The sequence below is a fragment of the Polyodon spathula genome, chromosome 2 (genome assembly GCF_017654505.1).
Source record: "Polyodon spathula isolate WHYD16114869_AA chromosome 2, ASM1765450v1, whole genome shotgun sequence".
Lineage (NCBI taxonomy): Eukaryota > Metazoa > Chordata > Actinopteri > Acipenseriformes > Polyodontidae > Polyodon > Polyodon spathula.
The window spans coordinates 40,549,558-40,571,897 of NC_054535.1; the positions used below are offsets into that span (position 1 = coordinate 40,549,558).

Consider the following 22,340-nt stretch of genomic DNA (forward strand, 5'->3'; position numbering starts at 1 on the left):
CTGTGGGAGTTTAAAGATAATAATGTGTTACCAAATGCTATGTCATCTCCCATGTACAGTGTTATAAATGTGGGGAGTGGGTCATGTTGCTAGATCTTGTCATGCTAACATAGAAGAAGAGCCAAGTTGTGTATAGTAGCAGGAGCTGGGGTACTTGATATTGGATCCTTTTTAGTGCAAGTCGAGATAAATGGGGTCAAAACTGAGGCATTGGTTGACTCGGGAAGTATGAAAACCCTTGTTAAGGCAAAACTGGTAGTGAAGACAAAGTTCTGTCATAGACCAGGGACTAACATTATCTGCATTCATGGCAATAGAAGAGTTTATCCTAAGACGCAAGTGTTAATTAAGCAGTATACCAAGTATAAAGGCAATATCAGAGTGTTAACACTTTATCGTCCGGACGATAAATGATGGAACAGATTAGGTGTATACTAACCTTTGTTCCTAAGGTTTAAGAAGAAAAATAATGAAAATAATGGATGGTGTGTTATTCAAGGTCATTAAAAACCAAACATGTTATCACTTTAGGATAATTAACATATGATTAATACATACCTGCCAACATTTGAAAATCCTTTTTTTTGAGGGGGGCAGGGGGGTGCTGGTCTTAACGATACCTAGACTTTCATATACAGAGAAGTCCTAGGGGGTGAACTATGCATCAACAACTGCTCTCTTACAATAGGACCTCAGTTTTTGAATCTCATCCAATGGACGGAGCACAAGGAGGTTAAGTGACTTGCTCAAGGTCACACACAGTGAGTCAATGGCTGAGCTGGGATTTGAATCAGGAGCCTCCTGGTATCAAGCCCTTTTCTTTAACCACTGGACCACCAAGCCTACCATATTTGTACTGTATCTACATATAGTAATTCATTAATATATATTCTAACCTTTTTTTACTGTGTCCCCTCAAGAGCGTGGTATGTGGCAGACTTGGTCTTCTTTATCAAGGCATCACTGGGCTTTACATTTTAAAATAGTCTTTTGTCCAAAAGTCCTTGTACATTCTCCCACAAAACTAAAGTGAATGCTTTTCCTGAATGCTTCACCAGAGAGTGTCCAATGACGGCCTAGTGCATAGGTTAAGGTAGCTGATTCGATTGAATCACCGTGATTTAAAATCCTTTTCTAGCTTGATCCTCTTTAAACATAAAATGTAAATGTCCACTCCAAAGGTTTCAAAATGTATATATAAAATTAAATAAATATGTAAATACAAATTAAGGGTATATATATATTAATGCCTGGGGTCATGAGGGAATAAATATGTATTTCTAGTATCAAATGCTCCAAATAATTAGTTTAATTTAATTTTGTTTAACTTTAGTTAGACAAGGATATTACACCAAAGACAAGATTGAGTTGAATAAGTAGCTAATTACATTTTAGCTGGAGGCTAATATTTGAAGAAAGGCTCAAACATAGTTGACGTTTTTATGGCTTAACTTTTAATTAAATTAAATCCAAAATAAAAGCAATATATTATAGAAAGAACATACCTTCCGACTGGTTGAAAGCAATAGTGTGTGTGTGTGTGTTATATATATATATATATATATATATATATATATATATATATATATATATATATATATATATATATATAATTTTTAACACAAAGGAACTCGAAACTAAATTGAATCATAGCATGCAACCAATTATGATATTTGCCTATGGCTATGTTTTTCCTGAATGTTAACTAAATATCCCAATTGTGGAAATCAAGACTGAAAATTACAAAAACAAAACAAAACAAAGTCACTTTAATTACCATATTTCTTTTTTTAAATAATTGACAGCAATTGTTGGCAAATGTACTTATTGTTTAGGTTCTTCAGTTAAACTTAACTGTAATAAATAGTCCTAAATTTTACAATTGGCAAATCAAGTTTTTTTTTTTTTTTTAAATGTGGTTGAATTTATATTTATCAGGAAATTTGTAAAAGTTTTTTTGTAATTTAATATAAAATAGTTTAAAAAGGAGTAGTTATGTAAGATTATACCATGCTTGAGAAATTCCACTGTGAACCCCCCCCCCCAAAAAAAAACTCTGTATTGCACGAATACATATTGTATAATACAAAAACACAGAATGTCCGCCTGTTTCATCATAACATTCCAATACACAACAAACTGTTAGACTGGCTGACATTATCTGATTTTGAAACTCCCTGAATCATAACAGTTGATCAACAAAATTGCATTAAAAGTAGTTAGACAGCATAACACACAAAACATTTAAAACTGCTTAGGCTCCATTGTAAGCCGTTGTTATTTGGATTGAATACATGACCTAGTGCTAAGGATATGAAACATTGTAGTTTTGTAATAAAATGTTATGGAGCAATGTGAATGTGTCCTCGGTGTAATTTTTGGAATGTAGTAACACCTCTTGTATAACGTGCATTTTGTATATTACCCCATAAAAAAAACACCACAGGACCTTTTATATATGTATATATGTATACATATCAAATTTGCCAGGAATTTATCAGTAAAAAATATTATAAAACCAGGTAATTTATGGTGAAATATTGGGTTACCGATGAACACTAGTTAAGCCTCTTATTGCACTTAAAATAAATGATTGTTAACGTAAATGTATTTACCAAATGTAAAGCCATTGTTTTTTCTTGCTATAAATATTTTTGACATTAATGAGTGAGTTGAAAATCTATAAGAAATGTATAAATATTTTTGTTAATTTTAATTAAATTTTTAAATAAAAGGAAATAGTTTTGCAGTTAATGTGAAAACTATTAAGCCTGCTCTGCTTAGTATACAGCTAAGAAATCTTAGCTCTAAACTAAAACCGAGCATCAGATAAGTCTATCATTTATCGCTTTTTAATTTGTGTTGCAATCACATATTCACTCAGCGACAGTCCAAATTGAAACTAGTGTAAACAGTTAAACGAATCCGTTCTGTAATCTTGGATAGATAAGACCCTATTCACAAAACTCATGAATGACTTAAAGTCTGTTTTCGTGAATAAAATAAAGTTCTAGGCATTTGTTAAATAGGCCAAAAAAAGGCTAAATTATTGAATTGTATTTTATTCATAACAAATAATCCCGCAGTTAATCGGGTGAATGAGAACATTCAATAGCTATGAATAGTGTGGGTGTGTGTGTGTGTGTGTGTGTGTGTGTGTGTGTGTGTGTGTGTGTGTGTGTGTGTGTGTGTGTGTGTGTATTAATGAATTCTGGGAACTGCTCTAAAGAGAAAAATATTATATATTTCCTTTCTTAATGTACAACACAATGAAACTAATACATTTTTGAATGTTACTCTCACGAAGATAAAAATTAAAGTCATGTTTGTGTCCACGCAAGTTTTGTCACGTTAAATTAAACTGTTAAATTAAAAGTCGGTTAATGATTCAAAAGTTGTTATTTAAGAGTGTGAAATATGTTTTTAAAATTACAAGTAACTGTTAAACAACACTTGTATTGCAGATCTGAAAGCATTCAATGATGGTAAATCTTTATTTCACTTCTCCGTGTTGATGGGGCAGCTGTTGTTTGTGGTTTCTTTGTTTCCTTAATAAATTAAACATATTGCATTTTTAAACAGTTTTAAGCTGATTCATAACATAGAGTGGTAGAGTGTTAACTAAAGTGTTTGCCCTGCTGACTAGCAAATCTGTTTAAAAAACGTCTCCTGAAAGCGTACGGTGACGATGATCATGCCACGATGAAAAATCAGTTGAAGAAAGTGTGCAGTAAACCACTGACATAATTCCATCACATATCATCTCGTTCAGCTTTGAGAAGCCTTTTCAAAACCATTTTTCTTTTCTGGAGTAGTGCATTGTAATTAATAAAGACAGAATGGAAACAGAGAAGCACACATAATATATAACTATGGGATAAGTAATAAGTAAAATAATTAAAACAACATGGATATATATATATATATATATATATATATATATATATATATATATATATATATATATATATATATATATATTCTAATCCAAGGCTATTATTGTAGCATGGCCAAGTCCTGTTGTAGGTGAGTACCCAGGGTCTGGAAAGTATGGGGATGATTTCAGAGAATTCTACGAAGATTAAAATGGCCAAGTCAAGTACAGTACAACCTCAGAGTCATGAACCCCTTGGGAATGGTAAGTCCAAATGCCCGTAACTCTGAAGATTAGTTTTCAATGGTTTCAATAAATTTGTGTACCTGCTAGCTACACTCTCAATCTGAACAATAAAATACGGATACAGCACAGTAATGCAATACTCATATTGTTATGGTTCTAAAGCAGGGGTGCCCAATCCTGGTCCTGGAGGGCCAGGTGTCCTCTCCTGGCTTTTGTTCCAACTGTCCCCTAAATTACTTAATTAGGCCAAACAAGCACTTATTAGAAGCTTAATTGGTCCAATTTAATGTACAGCTGGAACAAAAACCGAAAGGGACACCGGCCCTCCAGGACCAGGATTGGGCACCCCTGTTATAGTCTTTAAAACAGTACTATAAATGGAAAAAGGCTAAACTGAAGCTACCATTTAAATCATAACTGTAGCAAAAACACAGATTTAAACATCCAGGAAAACCTGGGTTAACGTTGTGCTTGTTTTTCGTGCAGCTTGCACATTCATTCAGCCTCCTTTGGCTTGAGAAAGAAAACCTGTGCTTTGTTTAAAACTAAAATGTTCCCAGTAAAGTCGCCCACACTTGCTTTGAAATCTGCCTTCTCTTTCTGAATACATTTGTTGGCACAGTAATGTTGCCTTCTCTATGACCAGCACACCACTTATAGGAGCGCCAATCTGTTGCATTTCACGCATGATTGAGTGATTGCACACTTCCAGTTGAAAGGGGGTGTTCGGTAGACCAGTCAGTTTGTAAGTTTGGTGTTTGTAACTCTGGTGTTCTACTGTATATCATTTTTTTAATAGTAGTGCCTGTTACATTAACAGTGTCAGCCTCTATTGTGCATTGTTTGACTAAGACCTTTTTGTATCATTTTCTTTTATAGCAGTGTTTTATTTTTATTTTTATAATAACACCTCTTTTTTAAGGATATCTTGAAACAAAACTCCCTCTCTACAGCAGTTACTACATAGTGTAATATTTAGTAATAATTATAATTTAAGGCTTGATTTAAGTGTTATATTACAGAACATGATTGCATACATGCAGATGTTACAAAGCTTTCAGTATTTTAAGCTTCTTTGTTTTGTGGTGAATTGGTTATATTTTATCAGTTATTTTTAAGGCTTTTGTATTAAAAAAAATATTGTCTACAGATATCTATACATTTTATAAATATGTTTTCATTGGCACTCAAATTGGCAATATTTTTTTAAATGTTTACACCTGGCTGTGTATATGAGTGCAGTGCCTGCACTTTTTTGTTGAGAATTTCACCCTTGAGCTAATGTATATGCATTATAACAGTTTGGCTTTAAGGATACAAAGTAAAATTCACAGTTTAAGGATACAATGCAAATGTCCTTAGCTAAGGCAGGATAAATGTGGTATTATCAATCAAATGACAATGTCAATGACAATGTCGCTCAGTTCCTTGGTATCAGAGCAAAGGATTTAAGATGGCAGTAACCAAATACACGATTGGTTGCTACAAATTCTGTAACAAAAGTTTATGAGCACTCAATTGCTGAATGACGGTAAGTTTCAATGTCCTACATTAGGCTGTTTTTCAGCCATTGTTTGAGTCTTCTTTTTTCACAGAAAACTTATTATAAGCATATAAAACATTCAAAATAAATGTTTTGTTGTTGTTGTTGTTGTTGTTTTTTTCATTTAAGATAAAAAGCAGTTATCGCTTCTATTCGTTGTGGATGCTAACAACTGCCTGAGTTTCAAGCTGGTGAAATTGGGTGAAAATCTGTAAAAACTGAAAAAAAGGGGTTGAGAACATACTGTACAGCATATGCTTTCTCTTTTTACATTTTCCAGCTCAATTTGCAAACATGGTGCTAGTTACTTAAAAAAACGAGTTCCTCAAAATCTATTTATGGGACCTCATTTTCCTGTAATAAACTAATATCCTGCATGTTTTCCATTTTGCTACGCATTTTAAAACCTATTTATGTAGTCATTTCTGTAAGTTGATCTTTGCCAGTCAGTGGAACAGTGTAATTAATTGCCCACTTTTAGACTTCCATCAGTGGGTGCTCGAACGGTTTTACTTGCCTGCAGATATGTGGAGTTACAACGATTATTAGAACCATCTTTCGGAAATGGATGCGGTATGTGATCCGGTGTAGAAGAAAGAAAACCTTTGATTGGAATCCTATTTCTAGGCACCTTCCTAAGATGTATAAATAAGGCTTTAATCAATCAAATATGTTCTTGCTTTCTCCTTGAACACGACCAACCAAATCAGACTTTCTCTTGGTCTACTGTTGATGTTGTATTCTACAAAGTTCCATTGTATATAGTTTGATTAGTGCATGATGTGCTGAATTAGTTACAGAATTAGTAATACTATGAACGACAAGGTAATATATATATATATATATATATATATATATATATATATTATATATATATATATATCTATATATATATATATACACACAGTGTGTGTGTGTGTGTGTGTGTGTGTGTGTGTGTGTGTGTGTGTGTGTGTGTGTGTGTGTGTGTGTGTGTGTGTGTGTGTGTGTGTACACAAGAAAATCATGGGCCGTGAATTTGTTGCAGAAACCGCAATTTTTGACACAAACCACAACCCTTTTATAAGTTGCCGTAACTTTTAATGTGACTATAATGCTTCTATTATTTATATGTAATTTTGTTGCAAAATAATGCTGAAAAATAAACTGAAACAGAAAAGTAAACATCACTCTCACATTGTCTTTTGCTAGTGGGAGATTGGTATGCCTTGGCATCCTCTCCAGCCAATCAGTGATCTTCTTTCCCCTTGCTATGGTTATGGTTAGCAATGGGAAAGAAGACTGTGGGCCGTGACTGTACGTACTTACTGTTAAATTTTGTGACTGAAGAATTATTACCGTTATACAAATACTGGACTGGCTGTTCAATTTTGTGAGTGAGCTTTTACTGTTATGCAAGTACTGTATGTTATGTGTCATTATTATTAGCTGTAACTCTTCTATTGAAAACAGCGTAAAGTGTTTTATTTCAAATGATGATAAAGAAGGAGTCTTAAGAACTTATATTCTGGTTGTCTATTTGTATGTTATTTGTTATTGTTGTTTTTGAACAAATTAACAAGAATCCATCTTGAAAGCAAGCATATATATATATATATCTATGCGCAAACTGTTTATAATTAAACACATAAGCACATTGTTTTAATGTTTCTGCATTGCTGTGTTGTACACTCAAAACTCTATTTAGCCATCCAATGATAATTTTAACCAAGTTATATATTGGTCAATGTGATTATAAGACAACACTCACCTTAAAATGTCAATTGAAATGTAATCATGTCTTATTGTCACATCTATTTATAACTGCTAAGCTTCTTAGGTGTATATTATTATTCCTTCCAGAAATATGCCTCGACATGCTTCATAATAGGACCCTGAAACGAAAACATCGACAGCTTTAAACTTAGAATATATTTTGACCAAAACCAATTAGCTTGTCAAATAAAAAAAATAAAAAAAACCTAATTGGTTTGCACATAGTGATATTTTCTTTAGTTAAAATGGAAAAGAAAATATGTATAGTAGTAATAAAAAATGATGTATAGATTAAACATGTATAGACAGTTTATAGTTAACACTTAACCTGATGCTAAGCAGTTGATAATGATAACATACCCATTTAACAGAGAGGCACTTAGTGACACAGAAGAATGTGACAACTACCACTACTAGTACATAACGTTCTCATTAAGAAGACAATAAGAACATAAGAACATAACAAAAGTTACAAACGAGGGGAGGCCATTCAGCCCATCTTGCTCATTTGGTTGTTAGTAGCTTTTTGATCCCAAAATCTCATCAAGCAGCTTCTTGAAGGATCCCATGTTGTCAGCTTCAACAACATTACTGAAGAGTTTGTTCCAGACTCCCACAATTCTCTGTTTTGAATGCCCCTTTATCTAATCTCCATTTGTGACACCTGTTCCTTGTTTCTTTTTTCAGGTCGAAAAAGTCTGCTGGGTTGACATTGTCAATACATTTTAGAATTTTGAATGCTTGAATCAGATCGCCGCGTAGTCTTCTTTGTTCAAGGCTGAATAGATTCAATTCTTTAGCCAGTCATACCTGCATATGACATACCTTTTAAATCAGGAATAATACCTTTGCACTCTTTCTAGAGCAGCAATATTCTTTTTGAAGTAAAGTGACCAGAACTGAACACAATATTCTAGATAAGGTCTTACTAATGCATTGTAAAGTTTTAGCATTACTTCCCTTGATTTAAATTCAACACTTTCCACTATATAGCTGAGCATTTTGTTGGGTTTTTTATAGCTTACCAAAATAAACTCCTAGATCCTTTTTATATATTCCTTCTTCAATTTCAGTATCTCCCATATTACAGAATGGAGAATCCGCAATGTGATGATTTATTGATTTGCAATTGAACGTATGATTTAATGATGAATGATAAACCTTGTCCGTGGGTACGTGTGCAAGGCCGGCTAGGAAAAAACATGAATGATATCATGTACCCTAGTGCTGCAGATAGGAAGTGGAAGTGGAACCCAACTCCCCCCAGGACAAGGCACGCTGCAAGGTGGTGGCAGGGGAGGAGGAGGCCAAAACAAAAGAAGCCACATGAGTGAAAGCCACATGGAGCCTTTATGGTGCTTGGTGATGATGTGTTTTCAAGGTATAGCTTATGCAGCGTTGTCACAAAGACGGGGGAGTGGGGGATGTCAGACCAGAAACAGGAACCTGGAAAGAAACACAGAGAGGTGGAGTTTGGTAGATCTGAGCGAATGGTTTCGCTCAGCATTTATTGAGTGAACAGAACAGTAAATAAAAAGGTTGTAACAAACAAACAAAAAACACAGGACACAGCACATTCGCCAAAACAAAAGAGACAAACAAAACGGACTAACACGGTGAGCAGATATTTTAACCTTACGTTATTATTTTATTATTTATTACCTCCGTCTCCAATCCCATTCTCCACTCACCGAACACCCAACCCACAGTGGGTGAAAACATGCAGCATACCGAGACTCTATTGCTAATCAATCATTCAACTGGAGTCGCGGTACAGCTGCACATAAATTAATAACATGCAATTCCCCGTGCTCACATATTATTACATTTTACTTGCACGTGAAGTGCTGTGCAATCCTCGCGCCTAAATACAAATATATATTTTAAACACTTGTGTTACACAGACCTGTTTATATCCCATGTACCAATGACTATACACCAACATTAACACACAACACAAAGTACACACAGGGGCGGGCACTTTGCCACATGTGTGTAACCCTAATTTGAACTGCAATACTTCTTGGATATTAATGGATGCCTGGACTCAGGTACCATTGCCTTAAAATGTGTTAATGCAATACCACAAGAACCACCAAAGAGATATGTTGATAATTAGCAGTTATATTAAAAAGCAGATATCATAAATGTGTTTTAATAGAGCCTTAAATGCTTTTAGACTATGGACTGTCCTCACATCCAAACCTTTTTTTGGCTGAACAAAAATTTACGTTTTGACTACCACTGAATGTACCGTATACAGTATGTCCTCCTTAATGCAAAAAGTCAGGATTTTCTACTCCTCTTTAATTTTTTTTTTTTTTTAATTAACCTTGATTGCTTTTATTAACTTGTAAAGGGATTCTGTGATGTCAGTTCAACTCTAGCATTGCGCTACCTGCTTCCATGCGGATGAGGATTTTGAAAGATAATAAATTTCTTTGATCAGTGAAAAATGGTTTTCATTAAAATCATATATAACAGAATGTCATCACCTAACACAGTTAATAAAAACACATATTTTATCTATTATTATTATTATTATTTTATTTTTTTTACAAGTAATTCAACCATTGTTACAGTTAAGTCTCATTATTTACAGTTTTCATTTGTTGAACTATCTGCCAGTTCACGGCACTGTCTACCAAATTTGATTGACATATTAATTTGCCAATCAAAACGCTTTTTTTTTTAAGTTTAATTTATGTATCTTATGAGAATCCACAGTAAAGGGTAGTCTCCTTGGTTGAAAAATGATTGTGTTCATTGTTGAAATGTTAAAAATAACAACACCCCTAATTGGGCAACATTATGTTTGTCCTGGAAATGCTGAGACAATTCTACACTTTTACTATGGATAAAAGGTACTTCCTTTGCCTACTCACTTTGTTGCTGTCAATGTTCATAAATAACTTCACTAGAAGTTTATTACAGCACTTAACAAAACAGTACAAGTAACAACGGGAATACAAAATACAAACACGTTTATTCATACAGAAGCAAATACACAACAATAAAAAAAAATAAAAAACTAAATATTAACAGCTCTAATTAGCCAACTGCCAGTTACACCAAAAGCATCAGCAACAGTGTTTCAGGTTTCTATATACTGAGTAATTGGTACAACACTGACAGTATCAATCCCAGATAGGAACCAATACCAGTAAATTCATTTAAAGTTCATACTGAGGAAATCACAAATAATTCCTAATGTGGTTTAATATATTTATTTTCAGCATGGTTAGATGTAGCTCTAATGTATTTCTTATTTGAGAATAGTTATATACGCAGCAAAAGACTGAAGGTCATTATTATCTACTTATTTCATTTTAAAATAGTCTCTATCAGTACTGCTTGTACATTTAGTGCTTACCACAAAGAATATATTCTTAAACACAAAATATCCCCTTCTTACAATACAACACAAGTGCAAAACTGTACACAATATAATCTTGATCCATAAATACATTGGCAATAGCGGACATTTTATTTACATTAAAAAGCGTATTGCTTTCAGTTCTACAATGAAGAAAGTTGGGAATTATAGAATAATAAATTGAATGATATAAAGCCATAACCTCCGGAATCTTTGTATTTGACCATATAATACAAAATAATGCCCTTTGAAAACTATCTATAATTATAAAAAATGATTAAATGCCAGCTAGATCCTTCAAAAAAGATTTACATTTAAAAAGGGAGATTGATCGTTTGCCACACATTGTTAAAGCAGGATAAAACCATTAGTTAAATTACAAACAGGATAGCTGAGTATGAAAGCACAGTCTAATAGAAAAATACAGCACGGGAACCACGTCCACATGAAGAAAATAACATTTTCAGTTTAAAAGAGGTCCACACTACTAAACTATGCTATCTGTATATGAAATCGATCTGATATAGAACAACAAGCTTCTGATTGATTGAAAACAGAAATGAGAAATTCCAGCAAATTAGCTCAGCCATTAATACTAGGGTTGGAATGTAATGACATTTGCAGTTATTGATCTTAAGCTAAAAATGATCACAATTACCTAAATCATGTTTTAATTCCCATGACTTGCTAGTTATTAGCTCATTCTTTTTTCCCCTTTTTCTTTTTTCAAAATAAATCCAAACTACTACTTTCTTCTACAAAAGACGGGAAGGTTCATTAAAGTACCAGTCCCTTTCCCTTGCCCATTTTAATTAAGTCTGATCCTCGCCACCCCCAATGGATAAATCAGAAATAAGTAGTTAGTATAAACGAAAATACAGAACAAAACCTCTCTGCTGCATTGGTGCTTATCCTTTACAGTTTAGATAACTGCCATGCTATTCACAGATAATACCATTATTATTATTGATTATTGTCCCATACTATAAATAATCAAGACTCAAAAGGGAGACCAAAAATATTATTCAACCCTAGATGGAATCATGTATGAAAAACAACTACTTCATACAATAGTGTAGCCAAGCTCTGCATCAAGTCCTTGAAGCAGCATTCCACTATAAACCAGATGCTGATTAATTCATTTATAAACTAAAAAATATATATATATGTATTTTGCGTAGTGTGATTTAAGAATACACATACAAAATATATTAAGCAAAACATTAAGCTTTCTGGTCTGCTTTCAAAAAATGTGGTTATATACCTGGACATATTTGTAAATATACAGCCTGATTCCTACAATGATTGTGGACTGTGGCTAAAACACTGCACACTATTATTAAGGCATTTTTTTCCCTGAAAGAGTAAACAACAGTTTAATCAATTCAGTTACAGCTTTCAGCAGTTTGTTTATTGGCAGTTTCTTACTATTTTTTCTACCTATTATTATTTTAAGATATTTTTCTTATCCTATGAACAGGCTACCAATTACACTACTGTAAATAATGGAATGCCACAACTCATGTGACCCTGTCACACAAACGCATGTTGTGAAATTTCTTGAGTAAGTAATAACATTTAGTGTCTCTGTTGCAAAGCTGGATCTTGTCAACAGTGTCAAAAGCAAGCTACGGCTTGGATTCAGACAGATAAATAGCCTCATTGCAGGTCATTTGGCAAGAAAAACTGTTTGTGTGGTTTCAAAATGGCACTAATATAAGATAACATTATTTACATTTCAGAAGCCACAAAGTAGATTGTCTAACGACCAACACTACTGCAACCCAACACCCGTCACTTGTGCATTTCACGAACATGAAATGGCAAGCAGTCAACCACAGGAAAACCCACCTTATCTCATTATTTTAAATACTTAAATTTCACAGTTATAAAAGCATGAGCTATACTCCTTTATATTTTCTGACAAACGTGGAGTCTGGATTTTGAAGAGGAAGTGGCATCCTTCCAGATTTTACAAGAAAGTCCTTTTGCACAGTCACAGCGCTGGAAGATTTCCAGGCCGTGGGAGCCCTTTTTCCGTTGTTTTGTGCACACCTCCCCCAAGCGAAGGACTGGCTTGCAGATTTTGGTCCAGAAATGGCGAGCACAGCAGAAGCCTTCTGCACAGTCAGAAGAACGGAGACAGGAATCGCCCTCGTGACCTTAAGGGGGGAAAAAAAAAAGACAAAAATAAGTTAAAATATTGCATCTATAAATCAAGATAATCAGCTGGAATGGCTGGTGTTCAAGAAAAGGGAGGTAAAAGTTCAGTTCAAGTGCTTTGCAGAGAGGTGAACTTAGTCCTTGCCATCTTTCAGCAGTTTACCTTGAATAAGTAAGTAATAAATTCTGAGAGATTTATGTTTTCTAACATGTGGAGCATATGCTGGATTATTCATTTTATAAGTTCTTGGAAACAAGTGTAGACTCTAGTCATGCGGAAATATCGGATTCTTATATCTATGTATCTGTTTCATATCTAAATGTAATCAGCAATAGAAACCCATAATAAACTCAAGCCAAAAAGTATGTCACTCTTTTTTTTCTCTGTATCGACTATATGGGTTGGTATGCCTTGTTTTTATTTGTTATCTCAATTTTAACAATCTCATATGTTCCCGCTTTCATTGTGGTCCAGGAAGGATATCCCTTTATCTGTTGCTGAAGTCTTGAAAACAGATTTGCATTGTTTGGTCACTGCAAATGAGCTTGTATTTGTATTCTTCAGAATATATATAATTAATCATTCCCACCACAATGAACTGAAGAAAATGGCAAGTTTGGGGTAATATTTGAATAATACTGCCAGTTTTGTCTGGCAAATATCTGTGCTTTAATAACAACAATATTAAATGAATGTGACCGTTGAAATATCTTATTAGGCAGTGCTAGCATGATTGATCTGATAACTTAGTGCATTGCTTACAGAAACTCACTGCCAGAATCTTAGCACATCTGTCTGAGTAATGTTTTCTTAGTCAGGTCTTAGCAAATTATAATCCAGTTAAGCGGAACGTAACATTCCTGTCAGGTGGTTTATATTATTCTTTAAAAGGTTATAATTAGTAAAGAAAATATTTATTGAAGAAAATCAGTCTTGTTGATTTTTTTTGTGGAATGAAATGGTATTTTCGCTTCTCGTGCCAGAGAGCTTTTCACACGCAACCATGCTCAGGGGGCCCAGGATATTTCAACAAAATGCTGTTTGAAAGACATATGTTGTAATGCCTCATTTGGATAAATGTAATATAAATAAAATCAATCACACCCTAACGAGATTATCGTCAATACGGTATTGTTAGGGGTCGTTATTGATCACTATTGATAAACGGTTCACTTTTGAAGAGAAATATATTAAAAAAAACAGAGAACACATAAAGAGAAAAAGGATAGGCACATCTTTTCATGATTAATTAAAAATGCTGTCAAAGTTGTTGTTTTAGTTTGTTACTGTACTATATATAAAATAAATATATTTTTTCACCAAGTTACTTTAAGAAGAAAATCACTAATCCATTTGAAATGCCTGTGAGCGTTAATAGTGTAACCTTGTTATCTATTTCTTCAGCAGTTTCTTTAGTCTCTAATAGTTTAATGCAATATTGAAGACAGGAGTACAACGGAATCCCCCACATGTATCTGTTGGCAATCTTAACCCATTTGCTATCTCTTTATCAAAGTCTGCCTTTAAATCATACTTCACAATCCTGTCAATCATGTAGTGTACTTGTAACTTAAACTGATAAGCTGATATAGTAAGTTATGAATTGTTTATGTTTATATCTACTTTTAACTTTGTTTTCTTTATTACCAATATTGTTGTTTTCTGTTTGTTTAGACTAAGTGTGCATTACCCAGATAGAGTATGGCTGTAACTAAAGCATTAAAATTATGAGTCAGTGTTAACAGTATATGTCATATATATAATATATATATATATATATATATATATATATATATATATATATATATATATATATTTTTTATATTTTTTTTTTTTGCTGGTCGACTTTAAACTTGTGCTGCTATAACAGCAGTCTAAAGTAGTTTTGTCTGCACCCCATGCAGTGATCTCTGCTAGAGGGGTGCTGGTATAACTGTAATGACGGTTGACGGATGAGGGTTGGCGTCAGTTGTATAATATGCTGTTAATAACAGTGACTAACTGAAGATAATGATTCAGCTTTCGTAATTTCCATGAAGGTCAAGTGAACAAAAAGAAAAAAAATGTGGAAAGTAAAATGATTATAAGCTAATCAAGTACTCATGTATAATACAAACTAATCCCCTTTAAAATATCTGAGACACCAACCTTTTACATTCGGTAGCTTGGACTGCGTTTTCCCAAGGTTCTGCCATCCCATGTCACTGGTAGACAGCTGTCCATTGCTCTTGTCGTGCCCTTCAATAGCTGGGATATGTCCAGTAAGAATGCTCTCAGATACAGCAATACAGATACCTAAAGAAAAAGAAAGAAAAAATAGGTCATGTCCTTGAATATTAGATCTTAACAAAAACTTATTAATTGTAGATATATATATATATATATATATCTATATATATATTATATATATAAATATATATATATATAGGATCCACACACGTAATATTCATGTTATATGCATTATAAGTCACAAGGCGGAGCCGAGTGGCTTTAACCGCTCGGGGCGTGTGGATATTAGAGTATATCCTACACCCTGAAGTGCCTTATTGCACATAAAATGGATCAACCAACATTAAAAAAATAAAAAAAACCAAAAACATAAAAACATGTTTTAAATAACAAAAAAGTTATTTTTTATAAAATATCCTTCCACCTTTGCCTGAACTTAGAAAAAATAGTCCCTTACAACATAAAAAAATAAAACCAAAAATGCATTAATTAAAAAATAACTTCAGATGGTGAATTGAACATTGCCATTGAAAGCGCAGTTTCGATTCGTTACACTTCTTGTAATTACTGGTTTATTTATTAAAGTAAAATATTACTGCACATTTTCATCATGACAAAGCACAAATGAGTCTGCCTTTAAATCACGCAGCACAAATAAGACTGCCATTAAATCACGCAGACCCTTCCTCACAAGACCTGCAATAGTATCAGGTGAGAGTGCGTTTTTTTTTAAAATAATCCTTTGTTATCCGGGGTAGTAACAAGAGGTATCCATAACAGATTTGTGCTACAGCTTCACAGTGGCAAGAAAGATGTTATTTGCATGGAATACTTATCAAACTGATTGCAATTTACAGCTTGGTAATGTGGAGAACTACTGGGCCAGTGTTAAGAAACAATTTTAAACAATGCATGGCACAGCAGAAAACATGATACCATTGTTAATTTGCGTTAAATTCCAATATGTCTGCCGTTTTTCTTTTTAAATTCTAGGTGTATGGATATCTGCCACTGATTTGCCCGTTTTTGAAAAAAGTGCCGACCCATGGTGATATGCTGTAATATCAACATTCCATGTGACCTGTTTTGACCAATCAGGATAGAGTATTTAAAATACCCATTTTATATATATATATATATATATATATATATATATATATATATATATATATAAATATATATAGGTTTGAAACTTTTAGTTGTGAATCATTTTGACCCCCTTTAGTTTGTTGGATTTGTGTAAGCATTCAGTTTTTGAGCTGTAATCTTGTTTGTGGGAAAACCTTCAGATTATTGCGTTGCTTAAAGAACAATTAGCAGGGTTCCAAAAAATACAGTGTTATACATCCCCATGTTACTACAACTCTTTAAATCACTGTCATTTTTCTTTTCACTGTTAACATCCTGACAACTTTTTACACTTACAACTTTAAGGTTTGTTTCAAAGCTCTTCTCAAAATGTCCGCTCTAGTGCACTGGGGTTTGAAGTCTGTCCTCTAAATCACTGGTGGAAGAGTGGCTCTCCTATTCCGTACCACATCTTTGGAGCTTCAGAACTACAAGTTCAATTCCGTTTACAAATTATATTTCAATGTATCCAAATGTTTTACAAGGACTCGCCAATATTAGTTTTTTCAGCTTCTTACAGGCTGGTTTTTATTAGATATTTGGACAGACTGATGGAAGTGTAGGAAGACAGACCAGGAACATTATCAGTGTGAGCGGTGGATTGAAACAGCTGGCACTTCTTGGTTAACGACACATGTGGAAACACTGAAAACAAATGCTTAAAACGTGTAAATGTCAGCAAGTATATAACTACGAAAGCATACTGCTGCCATTTGTGGAACATTGTTGAATAGGTGTTATACCTAATAAATTACTTTTCCATAATAGCAATGTTGAGTCAGTTTTATACAACAGTACTATTTAAAAATGACTGCAGATGTGGTTCCAATAATGTAGTCGACAAATTAATGTAAGTATGTTTCTAATTTAAAACAAAAGGATGGGGTCTTTAGCATATATCAATATATTGGTCTTGGATAAAGAATAAAATGTGCTGTGATTTTTATCAAAAATTGACTCATGACAGATTTGTCCACAGTCCATAAGAACTGTAAAACCGGAAGTAATTAATTTTTAGATCTTCTTAATAGTACCTTCCTGGTCACCCTGTATATTAATAACATCTTTATAAATTTTTTTTTTTCATAGTAAAAGTTATATTTCCGAAAAAAAGTGTCTAACTTATTTTAATGATAAAGGTCTTTTGAATGAAACTCTTTCTATACACCAGCATACCAATGCTATATCATTTAAAGCATTATATGCATTTAGGAAAATAAATAATTTACATAAAAAACACAGAACTAATGTATTTGAAGGAGTAAATACCATTGCTGCAGCGGTTTCCAGGGCAGCACATGCCATCTCTATGACAACGCTTCTTCTTCCTCCTGCAAGCCAGGCATCTAGAAGGACCTTGGTTAGGACTGTGGCAATAGCCCCCAACACTGCATTCCTTATCACTGCTGCAAGGGTAAACCTTGATATAAAAAGAGAGAAAGTTACACACTGTACAGAAATAAAAAGAAAAGTCAATGCCTGCCTTTGCCCCGGAAGAAAGAGTATAACGTTTTGTTTTAACAGCTCCTGCTTGGAAAGATTTGCTTCTCTCACTGAGCTTGCTCACACTATTGAGTGTCTCTGAAAGCTAGATTTGTCTGCCTTCATTTTCACACAGATCTGTTCTCCATACCTCAGTCCCAAGCATATCCATCCTGTTTTCTCATTTCCCAGTAAATATTTGTAAAGCTTTTCCCACTGTAACATTTGATAGAGGGGCAAATATCCTTATATATATATATATATATATATATATATATATATATATATATATATATATGTTAAACCCTTATAAATGATCCTTTATCAAAATAACAAAATAATTTGCACACCGTATACCACTGGACTCCCATGGAGCTGTACAAGCCTTATATAACAGTTTTACTGTGGGTAACTGGAAAAACACTTTATTTATATCTGTAAGACAAAATATTAGTGCACAAATACAGTTTGAGACAAGAATCATTTGTTTGCTTTTTTTGAGTTACCAATTATCTCTGATTTATCTTTATCCAGGTCTTCTCAAACTCGGTCCTGGGGACCATCTCTGTCTGCTGGTTTTCATTCCAACTGAGTTCTCAATTACTTAACTAGACCCTTAATTTAACTGATAGTTTGCTTAATTAGACCTTTTTGCTTGTTTTCATCTCTGAAATAGTTGCAGATTTCGTGTTAGCTACAACATTTTATAAGTAACTTAAACTCTGCAACTGTTTAGAGCGCTGAAAACAATTAAAAAGGTCTAATTACGCAAATTAATAGTTCAATTAAGGGTCTAGTTAAGTAACTGAGAGCTCAGTTAGAATAAAAACCACAAGGCACAGGGTGTCCTCAGGACTGGGTTTCAGAACTACTCCATTCAGCTTGGTAATTCACAAGAAGTTATAAATATTCTAGACACAGCCCTTTACAATTAACTTAGAAAAAGAAAAATACCATTGTGGTTGTCATTACTAATTAGTGCTTTTATAATTACAGATCTTCATCAGGCAATTCATCTGTAGTCTTTTTGATCAGCTACTTGACAAGTTGGATTTGAGTTTGAGCAGACCAAACAAATCAGCTACAGTATGAAGTGTCAAATATCAGAGAAAGGGCTTCTAGAACACTAAAGCAAGTGAGATTGTACAGCACTGCACAAAACAACTTAGCAATGAAGACTGGCTTCAAATTCATTCAGATCCTTACCAAATCGAAATAAAAATACACTGCATTCAAGTCAATTGTGTCTACTACATTTTTGTCCCAAAATATCATTACGTTATTGGGGGGTTTGCATCAACTAAAAGAGGCTCCACCTTCCAGGTGTTTTGGTATTGTAGATTACAATAGATTGAAACAGTGCTGATGTGGGTTCTAGAATTTGATACTATATCCAGATATTTGAATTAGTACTTAAAGCATTAGATCTCCAGATCTCATTTTGGAATCTACTTAGAATTCATTCAAATCAAACGACAGAATAACTGGGCGAATCACATTGCTAAGCAGAAGCTTGATATAGGGAAGGGACTGCAAATCAACTTTTACAGTATTTTGGCAGTACACTACAGTGCAAAGTCATATTGTTGCTATAGGAATGACAAAACAAGTTTTATGGGTGCTTAATATATAATGTGTCTATAATACGGTAATATAGTTTGAAACTAGAAACTGTGCAGTAGCACAAAGAGTACATCCAAACTTTGCCCCAGAGCAGTTTTATAACAAATGAAAAGCCTGGTATGTGACAGTTTATCATTCTCAGGATCATACCCCTACATTTTATTAACAACAACTCAAAGCCGTAGTTAATAATTATATTGAGACAAAAACATTGTCAAACTCAGACCAGCAGTGATATTTCAAATTACGAGACCACTGTAGAACTCTGTAACCCAATAAATGCTTACTGGTCTCCCAAGTACTTGTTTTGGCGTAGTTTTCTAGGAAAATTTAATAAAATCAGAAGCCAGTTTCACCAGTTTACCACAAAAGTGGGCCTTTCTTATCTGAAATGCACACCCCTAAATCTTCCCTGGAGAGTTAAACAATGGAGAAGTGAGGCTTTCCAGCACCACACTTAGGTTTATGGTCACAGTCAGTTGTGAGCAACCTTGCATTGGTATTGTAGCAATTGAATTAAGGGGTAATTACTAAAACCAATCCCAGGATTTACTGCTGGTTATATCACCCACTGTTTTATTTGGGCGCCTGTGGTATTTTATGAGTTGTGTCCCAGTACGGAAGCAATTATACCAAGATAGAATGAGGCCATAGTGACTAATAACTGGGCTAAGCCTTACTTATAATAATGTGTTTGTAACAGTCGTAGTTGTTGTAGTAGAATTCTTATGTTTGACTTGTTATACAATTCAGCTGCAGCAGAGGAGTCAGTTTATTTAAAAAACAATCTGGATATGACATAACTAACAAAGTATTTAAACCCTATTTACTAGTAATACATATTATCAGCTGGTGCCCTCTTTGTTCTTCAATTTGAGGTATGCATTTTCCCAGTCTGCCCCAGGTTCACTCTGGAAGACCCTGAGTGTCACTGTGGAAGTAAAAGAATTCCAGGACTCCTTAAAAATACACAAAAAGTAATTAATAATAATAATAATAATAATAATAATAATAATAATAATAATAATAATAATAATAATAATAATAAATCTTCTACAGAAGATACAAAGGTCAGACTGACCTATGTTAATTGTGATGCTTGTCCTGTCTGGAATATATAAAACATAAAAAATATATTTTTCTACTTCCTTAAAACCAAAATCCACCAGTTGATGATTTTAATTAAATCGCTCTGCTCAACTACACTTTTCATGACCTGATATATATGACTTGCAATATTTGTTTCTCTGCAGTTTCTTGGTGGCACAAACATGATATGCACGTATTGTATTGTATTGTAAACAAGAGAACAGGTTCAGCCAAAAGGCACCACTAAGCTTCAATGTAAATGATCAAAACACAGAGAATATCATCCTTCTTAAGTGAATCATTATTTTGTATGTGAATCCCAGTAACGTATATCTATACCTTTGATCACTTTATTCAAATTATAATTGAGGCAAGAGATGGCACTGAGTAACACACTTAAATGTGTATCTGCAATTGTATTAATACAGCCTGCAGTACTTTGCATCTGACAACAAAAGATTAATCTTTGTTGTTAGAAGGTATTTGAGCAACAGCTTACTTGAACTGTTTATAAAGTTTTAATATTTAACATGATGCTTTAAAAGTTGTTTCTGTTATTAACAACTGATCAGTAAGTAATAGTATTTTGAATCCATATAAAAAGTAATGGGTTTAAATACTGTGATGTCATTTAGGCCATTAAACTGAGGTAAAGATACCTTGAATAGATAAAAATATACACTTTATCTGGTATTATGTTACAGGACTAAAAATATATGTGTTTCTTCCTTATATTAAACATCCATGTGCCTTTATATATTATATTCCCTCTATATTTGTAGCAATTAAAGTTTTTTGTTGTCGTTGTTTTCCTTCCAGAATCATTAAATGGTGCAAATTAACCTTTGTAGCCAAAGATTAGAAACCCCATGTTGTGAAAAGCACATTGTAAACTTATTTGTTATACTCCCAATAATTATGTGTCTGAACAGTATAGTGCAACTGAAATACACATTTTAAATAAAAAAAAAAAACAAACAAAAAAAAAAACTTTGATTCCACATAACCAAGTAAATAATGTTATGTATAGAACTAAGACATGTGAAATACTTCCTGAAGAGTGCATCAATTAAAAACTACACAGAACTCCTCATATTCCATTTCAAACTACTTTACTCTAGGCTTGGTACTTGGTATATGCCAAAGCAATCGCCTACACTCCCAGCTTGACGAACATATTCCAACTTCATACCGCAACCTTATAGTAAAAGATAGACCTCTGTAAAGTAATATACATTACAGACAGAACCGAGGAAGCCACAATGCCCTGTATACAAGTAACACAAAAGTGTTCAGAGGTGTATTGTTCCCTTTTTAAAATGGCCTGTTATCTCAAACAACACACCGCAAACCCTTGCAGCCTTGTGTGATCCCTATCTGTGATTTCTGGCTTTGAGTCTTGGATTGATTACATCACAACCAGAAACTTACCACAACTGAGGCTCCACAGTTACACAAAATACCCTTTGAAAGCCAATGACATAAAACTATTAAGTGCAATTTATCTTGTCATGTTTTTAAAAATGCCATAGTCACAGCCTGTGGAGGGTGAAGATTTGTTATCAAACAATTTTTTTTCCCTTCTCCCCTATTTAGTCTGTTAATACAGTTATTGCTCGTCCTCATGGGGCTCAGGTACGTTAGCGTCTCTCGACATCCTGGCTAGATGATGAGGGATACAGACGTTACACAATGAGGTAAAATGACAGACGTAAGGACTCGATTTGTGTTTGATGCTAGGACTGTATAAAGGCAGTCAAATTCTTTTTTAAGCGCTGTACAAAAAAGTGTTATTATCTGTTCTCTATGACCTTTTTTTTCTTTGAATAGC

The 22,340-nt window shown here is 33.7% G+C and overlaps 1 protein-coding gene across 1 annotated transcript in view; it reads right to left on the minus strand.

The window, feature by feature from the left end:
* Nucleotides 1-10,385: 10,385 nt before the first annotated feature.
* Nucleotides 10,386-22,340, minus strand: part of LOC121296417 (dickkopf-related protein 2-like) — a 28,975-nt gene continuing 17,020 nt past the window's right edge. The window contains exons 2-4 of the mRNA XM_041221970.1: nucleotides 17,585-17,735; nucleotides 15,107-15,253; nucleotides 10,386-12,956 (exon numbers count right to left, since the gene is read on the minus strand). Of these exons, the coding sequence (XP_041077904.1) occupies nucleotides 12,706-12,956; nucleotides 15,107-15,253; nucleotides 17,585-17,735 (549 nt within the window). The 3' untranslated portion in view covers nucleotides 10,386-12,705. The remainder of the gene's footprint in view (nucleotides 12,957-15,106; nucleotides 15,254-17,584; nucleotides 17,736-22,340) is intronic.